Below are 10,396 nucleotides of genomic sequence, written 5' to 3' on the forward strand. Positions count from 1 at the left end.
TAAAGTGTATATTATTCAAGAATATTTTTAGTTAAATAGTATTATATTTGTAGTAGGATTTGAAGTATAAGGTTATGCATAAATATGTTCAGTTGATTTATTGAATTGTCAAATTGGATTTGGTGGTTGAGTTTTATATATATATTCATGTGTTTCTATGATATAAATTTTGAGTTTTGAGCTGAATATTTAAGCATGGAATTTATATACCTATATAGTTCGAAAATGAGTAATATTTGGGTGAATTGAGTGTTTGAGCTTGGGGCCTAAAATGATTATTGTCAATGAGATAATTCAGACTTTACGTCTAGCAGACTTGATGCCGGTGAAATGTTTCAGACTTTACGTCTAGCAGGCTTGACGCCGGTGAAATATTTCGGACTTTACGTCTAGCAGACTAATTGCCAGTGTATTGAATCAGGTTTTAAGCCTAGCAGGCTAAGTGCCGGTGAATCTGTTGAAATTGTGTGAATTGTTCAGATTTATGTGTTTGAAGATGTTGTGCATAAACTCGACATAGGTGGTTGATATATATATATTTATATGGGTGCATTTGGTATAAGAAACTGATGAGTAATCTTATGTGCAATTGCTAATACATATATGTAAATATTTGTTTATAAGTAAAAGTTGAATGTGAATGTATTCGGTTATAGGCATAAATATGAGTTAGGTTAAAAGTTTATGATCGATATATATATGCATGTATAATGATATATGAAATGTGATTGATAAAGTTATATATATATTCGATTGTATGTGCATGATAAGTACATATATGACTTTGGATAAATGTATATGGTAAATACATGTACACATTTGGTTATAATATTTGTTAAGCTTATGTATATATGCACTCGGCTAATATGTTTAAAGTGTATATACATTTGGTTCTAATATTTGTCATGCATATATGTATATATGCATTCGGCGATTCATGGTTGTAGATTATATGCATAAAATGTATATACATTTGTCTGTTTGTGTGTATTAGATAAATACACATCCTTTTAAAATTTAAACAAATGACTTAATATAGCAATGTTTGATTAGTAATTATAATTGATAATTGTGATTTCAATAAATTTTCTTAAAGAATTATATGATTCTTTTATATGTAATTTAGATATGCTATAGACTTACTAAGCTATAAAAGCTTACTTTGTTTGTTTTTGCCCATTTGTTTTTATAGATTTTAGAGACGCATTACGAGCTCGGGGATCATCAGCATAGACTATCACACTATCGACTACTTTTAGTATTTTGTTAAATATTTGAACTCAATCTTATGGCATGTATAGGTTTGAGTACGATGTTGATTAGATTTTGATTGTAAATTATAAATAGCTATGCAAAAGTAATTTAATTTCATATTTGTGATCAGTTTGATTTTAAAAATGGTTGTGTTTGTTCAGTAATGCCTCGTAACCCTACTTCGGCGACGGATACGGGTTAGGGGTGTTACAAGATGTTTCAAGTGAAGAAGGATTTCGCCCAAGAAAGCGTGCACCTATGAGGGAGTGTGCCTTAGAGTTGTGTTTGAACACTAAGAGCCTGTCAAGTGTATGAGGAAGCTATAGGAGACTTAATTGTCTTTAAGACCACGCCAAAAGTGAGTCTCCACCAAGATATAGTACATCCACTTGGCGTGGGTACTGTTTAATTTTATATTGAATCAGGTTTGGTTGGGAGTTGTTGGGATTTTGCAACAACAGAAGCAGAGATCAAAGTAAAGAGCAAAATGTATGAAAGATTGATTGTACACTAAAACAAGCCAACTAATCAAATCATCATAAGTAGCATGGCTGGCCACTTCTCAACAACAGTCAAATAGATTGATTTGACCCTCCCCATGACTGGTAACAGTGAGGTTAACCTTCGCCATATTTTCATGTACCTATCCTGGATTTGGCAAGGAAATTAGGGGGATCGAGGGTATATGTATGGGAAGGGGAAATTTCAGATGATTTATCTATCTGTTTAATGTTTAGGTTTTTCTTTCGAACCTTAACATTCTCTTCTTATTCTTCAATTAAGATCGAACTAAGATCTCGTCTAATGAGTAGATGATTCAGCTTACTGGTAAGTTTTACAGTTTTGTATGTTACGACTATAAAATGGAAGAGTATTATAGGAAGGCCTTGCATGGTGGTCGTTCGTAGTTGAAATATTAGTAAAATGATTTTAATGGGGATTCTAATGGAAATCTTAAGATTGTTTAAGTAGTTGCTGTTGTTGGATCTAAAAGGACTGTTGAAGCAGAAGCTTTAGGCCGAGATAAAGGTGAGTATTTGGTGAGTCTCTAAATTTGACTATTGCATGTCATGAAATTATGTGTATATGTGTTTCTGAGAGGTATTTACATATACGTAAATAAGGTAAACGATGTGCAGCATGATATGATGTTATGTGATATAAGATGTTGCTGACGTGTGTGTAGTCATTGCCCAATACTTTCCTGTTATATGGTTCCAATACCTGAAAATTCTAAGTTATGTAAAGTGGTGAGAAAAAGATCCGTTTGTGTTACCTCTGTTAGGGTAGGTACATTGCTAACCGGACAAGTAGATCACTATAAAAATAAAGATTTATTGTGTAGCCTTTTGTTGGTAAGCTATAATGCTAAACGGATTGGAAGATCACGAAATAAATCTGTGGAAAGTCCATGGCCATGGCGTCATATGATAATACACCAAGAAGGTGTGAATGTATAAAACCATGTGGGAGAAACCCTATGGCATCCATAGAAATGGTCCACTGTGATAGTAAATACGAATTCTCTAGAAAGCCTTTGTGGCGAATTCTATGGAAAACCTTTGTGATAAATTTTTTGAAGAACCTTTATAAGAATTCTCTGAAAAGCCTTTGTGACGAATTCTCTGGAAAGCCTTTGTGGCAAATCCTCTGGAAATCCTTTATGGCGAATTCTTTAGAAAGCCTTTGTGGTGAATTCTTTGGAAAGCTTTTGTGGTGAATTCTTTGGAAAGCTTTTGTGGCGAATTCTCTGGAAAATGCGTAGAGTGAATTCTGTAATGACCAAGTGGTGAGATGTTAGTCTGCCTTGTGTGAGATCTAGGATATGCCTGAGAGGCATCTTCTTTTAGAATTCTCGATAGAGTGGCCAACTGATAAATCCACCTTAGTGGCCTATCATGCAAGGAACCTTATGTGTTGGAATATGAGATAGTGTAAGTGATTGGCGAACTTGAAATTTCTTAGGTTCCGCATTAATGTTATCTAGAATTCTATTGCTTGTATTATGATATTATGTTCTTCAAAGCAAGTATGATTGTTTGGACTAATTTGAAGAGACGATGTTGCTAATGGTTTGACAATCGATGAGTCTTGTAAGGGAATCCGCCAAGAGTAGTGTCACACCCCAAATCTAGTGGATCCGTAATGGTTATTAAACTAACTATAAATGCGACAAAGGCAACTGCACCTATCGAACAATAGTATAGCTATAGTGAATAGGGAATATTGTATCCACGAGGACTAAAAGTACTAATAATTACCATTTTTCTATTATTTAGACGACAAATTAGAGTGATTATTTTTAATCTAAATTTACTAAACTAATTTATCTAGTAACGCAATAGAGAATGAAATAGAAAAATAATCAAAGATAACCAATGAGATAGACAATACCCAAGAAAGAATCCACCTAGACTTCACTTATTACTCTGACTCTGAATTAAACAATTTATTCACTTGTGTCTTGATCCGTAGAAATCCCTAAATTATGTTAATATCTCTTTCGAGAGTAAGAACAATTGACTCTAGGTTGATTAATTGAAATCTCTTTTTAATTAAAACTCATATTGCCGCATTAACTCGGTCTATGGATTCCCCTATTAGATTTGACTCTAACCTGGTAGATTTTTGTTGTCCTATTTTTAGGATTACATGCAACTCCACTCAATTATGCTAGATCTACTCTTAAACAGGGACTTTTGTTCCACTGAAATAAGCACACTAAACATGAATTAGTATCCCAAAAATATTAAAACACGAAATAAGCATACATAATTGAGAACAAGAATAAGTATTTATCGCGTAAAAACAAAAATTAAACAATAAGATTTATCATAGGTTTCATCCTTCCTAGGTAACTAGGGAATTTAGTTTATAATCCTAAATGAAAACATCTCAAAGTTAGAAAAACCACAAGACAAAGAAATTCAATAGAACTTCGAAACAAACTAAAACAATATATTCAATCTTAATGGAGATTTGCTTTTGAGCTGGCTCCGATGGTGTTCTTCGAATCTTTTCTTTGATCTTATCTGATTGCTCCATTAGATCTTCCTCTAATTGGTATTTATAGACTTTAGAATGCTCAGAAAGCCTAAAAATTGAGTTTTTTTTCGCGTATTTGGGAAGCAGGGTGCGATATCAACACGGGCTGCACATGGGTGTGTGGCCAACCCATGTGGAAATGCCCAGGTCGTGTGGATCCTGAAAACAACTCTTTTTGTCTGATTTTGGGTTGTTTTTCGCTTCTTTCACTCCCCTGGGCTCACCTAAGTCTAGAAACATGAATTTAAAGGATTAGAAGCATCAAATTCACTAATTCACATAATAAATCATCCAAAAACGCATCGAGAATGAGATTAAAAATATGTTACTTTTATGACTTATCAAATATCCTCACACTTAAGCGTTTACTTGTCCTCAAGCAAAATCTTCAACTCACAGTTAAAATTAATATTTCTCAAATTGTAATTCTCATCAATAATGTTTTGACATAATTCACAAATAATCATACATTGATAATTCAACTAAAATAACACTAAAGATTCAAACAATCCAAGTCGAACATTTTTAAAGCATGAAAACATAGGTATTTCCCCTTATTTAAGTAATTGCCTTTAATTCAAAATCGACAAGAATCGACATCCTTACTAAAGGTTCACTCCAATCACTCGAAATGTTTAAGGTTCAAGAATAAGCACTCAATAGTCATACAAGAAAAGTCATTACTATAGGCTGCATGAAAATCAAATCTCTACCACTTTAAAATGATATGATACTCAAATCAAAAAGTCTTTAAGAGGTTGTAATGGGGCTTAGGTTAAGGGTGTGAAGAAAGGCTAAAAAAGTTGGTTAAAATCGAGATCGAATTGATAAATTACCAAACTAGAAAAATAAACAAATATTGAATTAAAAACAAGTGAATAAATTAAGAACTATTCAAGAATAAGAAAACGAGCTTCTTCTCAAAATATTAATTTAACTGTTCAAGATCAATCATAGAACTAATAATAATCAATATATATTTCTTTCGATTTTCCTCTTCCTTTTTTTTCTATTTTTTTAACAATAAGAAATAATTCAGCAAATCAAACAAAAGAGCATAATTAAGAAACTAACCAAATCAAATCTTAACAAAAAGGGAGTCAATAAAACGGGAAAAAGTTTCAACGAAAAAAATGAGCTATAGGTTAACATTAATGGGTAAATCAAGAAACAGTGTGTTAGGCTCAATGAGGTTCACCAAGGGTTAATTATTGATAATACTCTAAAATGACATACTTTTATGTGTTAATTATATATATTTATTTTGAGTATGATCCTACTAATTTGAGCTATTTATGGGTTTTTATCTGGTAGGGATTAAATTGAAGATAAAAAGAAATTTGGGGGCATAAAGTGTAAATATAACAAAATGGGCCAGTATGCAAAATAGGAAAGAAGTGGTGTCGAAAATACAAAGTGCAGAAGACTTGGGGGCAAAACTTCAAAGAAGATATTTATAAACATAAGACTCTGTTTAAATTTAAATTTTATTAGGATTATTGTTAGGATTATTATTTAGATTTAATTTCAGCTTTTATCTTTATTTATCTTTTAGAGTTTAAATAGGAACAAACTAAGTTTTTCATGTACTATAAATAGGGGATAGAGTGACACAATTTGACACTCATCTTTTCTATAAAAAATCCGTCTCCCTAAAGCTTTTAGCTTTTGTTCCTTTTATTATTCAACAAAATTCTATTTGATTAAACTTATTTCTTTTTTTTTTCCCAAAAAGCATGAGCCACTAAACTCATCTAGCCAAAGGTTATTGAGATTCCTCAAAAAAAGGTTCATGAGGCTTAGAATCCGCACTTAGTCTTCTTAACGAGTATTCATCGTTTCTCTGCATTACGGGACTGGCGCTTCTATTCATGTCCTTTCAAAAGTGATTTTTTCATATTGTACAAAGGCGGCCGCTTTGTATGTTTTGGAAAGGTTGCATAGTCAGTTCGTTAGCTTACTACGTCAGTGGTTGTCGAGCTCAAGAGACAAGATGGCGTGGCATTCGCCATTGAGAAGTGATGATCTAGTGTAAGACGGTCCCACAAAAGTAATGGTTGGCTAGAGTCAAGTTCCTCTAAATCATAAGGCTAAAATCTAAGTGGACCTGGTGGTCATAGACGTCCTCTTCCACTATAACTGGCTTATTTTTTTCATGAGAAAGATTACCTAAAAGCTGAAGATTGAACCCAATGAGGACCAAGACAACCGAGGGCTGGAATCTTTCAATCAAATAACCTCTTTTCTCAATTCTGTTTCTCTTTACAATTTCGATTTCAATTTATACAATTTCAACCCCTCCATATTTTTAATTCTGTTTTTTTATTCCAGGTACGCTGCTTTTTCTTGGGCACGACTGTGCCTGGGATCTCGAGGAACAAGAAGTTATGCAAATTCAGTCCCTGAGGATTTGACCCTACTTCTCTTATACTATTCTTTTCGTTATTTCATAGGGATAGGTTATTTTTTGTGCTTTCAACAACACACCAAATTTTGATACCGTTATTGGGATTGGTAACGTACTAATCTTGTTTCTTTTGTTTTTTATGACCAGGTCTACTCCAGGTATTCTTGCGTTTGATTAAGAAATAGAAAAGACGACGAGAGGTAATCACAAAGAAACGAAGTTACGAAAAAAGTAGTCAGAGATGGTAAGGACTTAGAGTAACCCACCATTGGAAATAAGAATAGGCAATGAAGTTGAGTTTAGGGTTAACGGAAACCCTACTCAAACACTAAAAAAATGAAAGAATAAGGGTCGATCCACCTGAAGAAGTGCTTAATGCTAAGGTTAACGAAAACCCGAATCTAGCACATTAACCTATGGCTCAAACAATCCGGCTAATGGCCGAAGCTCCTGTAGAACAATCGTCGTTGTGCATTGCGTATCCTACTATGGATACTGATTTTAAACTGAAGTTAGGATTAATCCAGTTACTGTCGACTTTTTGTAGGTTGCAAAATGAAAATCCCCACAAACATCTAAAAGAGTTTCATATGGATTGTTTTAGTATGAAACCTCAGGGCGTAACTGAGGATCAAATCAAATTACGTGCTTTCCCTTTTTCCTTAGCAAATTCTGCTAGGGAATGGTTGTTTTATCTACCTCTTGGATCTATTACAACTTGGACTGATCTTTCCTATTTGTTTCTCAACAGGTTTTTTCCAGCATCGCGTGCGGTTGAATTAAAAAGGGAGATCATTGGGATAAGGCAAAAAGATGTGGAGTTTGTTTACGACTATTGAGAGCTATTCAAGAAATTGTGTGCAAGTTGCTCATAACATGGGATAACATAACAGTCTCTGCTCCAATACTTCTATAAGGGCTTAAAGCCTATAGAGATGAATGTGGTTGATGCGGCCAATGTAGGGGCATTTGTCAACATAACTTCCCAACAAGCAATGGACTTGATATCCACGATGGTTGCAAAATTCAGCAATTTCGAGCCAATCCTGAACCCACTAGAAGGGTTCACCAGCTAAGTAATTCAACCTTATCTTCTAAGGTTGATAGACTTACTAATATTTTGAATTCTTTTGTTGTAGAAAAAGCAAGACCGACCCGACTATGCAGAATTTGTGCAACATTTGAACATACAACTGATGCATACCTTAGTTTGTATGATAATACTATGGCTCATTTAGATGTTGTGGGAAACTTTTCTGGGCCACCACAAAGGCGATATGGCCCCTACGCTAATACCTATAACCCAAGATGGAAAGACCATCCTAGCTTGAGTAATGGGGCCAACCCACGGTATAACCATCCATACCAAAATTGGTTTCCATAACAGCCGCGAGATTCAGGTACTTATCTAGAAACCAAGGTCAATAAATTAGCAGCTAATATGCTTGAATTTCAATAGAAAACTGTGGCATCTATAAGAGAGTTAACCACATCAATTGAGAAAATGAATTCACAAGGGAAGGTGCCATCACAAACGGAACCTAACTAAGACAAAACGTAAATGCAGTGATGTTGTGAAGTGGAAGAGAACTAAAACCAATTCCTGACAGAAATCTTGGCCAAGATTCTGCCCAAGAAAAGCACGAGAATGATGAACAAGCCCGAACAAAACCTCAATTGCATAAAATTCAACCTTCATTTCTAGGATGGTTGAACCAACATCGGAAAGGTAAAGATGACAAAGAGATTCTTGAAACATTCAGAAATGTCGAGATCAACATACCACTACTGGATGCCATCAAACCAATTCCGCGATATGCGAAGTTCCTTAATGAGCTCTGCACCAACAAGGAAAAATTAACTGGTAATGAAAATGTAAGTGTTGGTGAGAATGTATCTGCAGTGTTACAGCGGAAGATGCCAGCAAAATGCAAAGATAGGGGCATGTTCGCAATACCATGCAAAATAGGCCACTTAGGAATTAAAAAAGCCATGTATGATTTAGGAGTTTCCATAAATGTAATGCATTTTTCTATTTATGAATCACTTAACGCGAGTTTTTTGATGAAAAAAAGTGTTATCATTCAGTTGGCAGACAGGTCTATTGTACATCCCAAAGGAGTCCTTAAGGATGTATTAGTGAAAGTCAACGGGCTTATTTTTCCTACAGACTTTTATGTAGTGAAAATGGAAAAGGATAACACTCTTAGATCTTCAAACATCTTGTTGGCCAGACCTTTCCTTAGTACAGTTAGCACTAAGATCGACATGTGTAGCGGAACCCTCACGATAGAATTTGATGGAGAGATCATGAAGTTTAACATTTACGGCGCTATTAGTCACCCAAGTAAAATCTTGAATGTAAATCATGTCGACATAATTGACTCATTAGTAGGAGAAACATTTGAGTCACCTTATGAAGATAAACCTAAAATGATATTTGATGATTTTGAATCTGTTAATGAATTATTGTCTCCAATGAACACTAAACTTCTACCTTCTATTATGCAGGCACCAGATTTGGAATTAAAATCGCTTCTCGAGCATATTAAATATGCATTTCTAGAGAAAGATAATACCTTACCGATCATAGTCTCAAATAGACTCTCTAAGCTTGAAAAGGAAAGTTTGATACATGTACTAAAAAACCATAAGGAGGCGATTGGCTGGACCATTGCCGACTTAAAAGAGATAAACCCTTTGACATGCACATATAAGATTTACTTGGAGGAAAACACGAAACGAAAGCGAGAGGCACAAATATGATTGAACCCAAATATGATGGATGTGGTAAAAAAAGAAATAATTAAGCTACTCGATGCTAACGTAATCTACCCCATTTCTGACAGCAGATGTGTAAGTCCGGTATAAGTTGTGCCCAAGAAAACATGCGTGACAATAAAGAAAATGCTAAAGGTGACTTGGTACCAACCCAAGTGCAAAATGGGTGGCGTGTCTGCATTGATTACAGGAAGTTGAATTTTTATACTAGAAAGACCATTTCCCTCTTCCTTGTATAGATCAAATGCTTGAACGTTTAGCTGGTAAAACTCACTTTTGCTATCTTGATGGATACTCAAGTTTCTTCCAAATCCTAGTTGCACCAGAGGACCAAGAAAAGACCATTTTTACAAGCCTATTCGACACATTTGCATATAGAAGGATGCTATTCGAACTTTGCAACGCACCGGCCACCTTTCAAAGATACATGATAAGTATATTTTCTGAATATGTAGAAAATATTATCAAAGTTTTTATGGATGATTTTACTGTGCATGGGAACTGTTTTAATGAATGCCTTAAAAAACCTTATGATAATTTTAAGTAGATGCATAGAATTTAATTTTGTCTTGAATTACGAAAAGTGTCATTTTCTGGTAGAAAAAGGTTTAATTCTAGGATATATAGCTTCAGCTAAAGGGATTGAAGTCGATAAGGCCAAAACTTGCATTATAAATTCTTTTTCATATCCCTCAACTGTAAGGGAAATCTATTATTTCCTTGGCCATACAGGGTTTTAAAGGAGCTTTATAAAGTACTTCTCAAAAGTAGCTGAACCACTATGCAAATTATTGCAAAAAGATAAGAATTTTGAGTTCGGCCCAAAATGCAAGGAGGCTTTTGACACACTTAAACAGAAGTTGGTTTCAGCTCTTATAGTACAAGCACAAAATTGGAACTATCCCTTTG

At 34.3% G+C, this 10,396-nt stretch overlaps 1 protein-coding gene across 1 annotated transcript; it reads left to right on the top strand.

Annotated features, from left to right (window-relative positions):
• Positions 1-7,931: 7,931 nt before the first annotated feature.
• LOC107922503 (uncharacterized) lies at positions 7,932-9,472 on the top strand. The gene is made up of 2 exons (XM_016852575.1): positions 7,932-8,056; positions 8,287-9,472. Exons 1-2 carry the CDS (start codon positions 7,932-7,934, stop codon positions 9,470-9,472), a joined length of 1,311 nt encoding a protein of 436 aa, XP_016708064.1.
• The last annotated feature ends 924 nt before the right edge of the window (positions 9,473-10,396 follow it).

This window comes from Gossypium hirsutum, chromosome D13, assembly GCF_007990345.1.
Source record: "Gossypium hirsutum isolate 1008001.06 chromosome D13, Gossypium_hirsutum_v2.1, whole genome shotgun sequence".
Taxonomy (NCBI): domain Eukaryota; kingdom Viridiplantae; phylum Streptophyta; class Magnoliopsida; order Malvales; family Malvaceae; genus Gossypium; species Gossypium hirsutum.

Excerpts from the sequence above, each read along its gene's own strand:
- LOC107922503 (XM_016852575.1), top strand. The coding sequence starts at position 7,932 with ATGGCTCATTTAGATGTTGTGGGAAACTTTTCTGGGCCACCACAAAGG. Across the intron at positions 8,057-8,286 it reads AGTAATGGGGCCAACCCACG|TGGAAGAGAACTAAAACCAA; the intron begins GTATAACCATCC and ends GATGTTGTGAAG.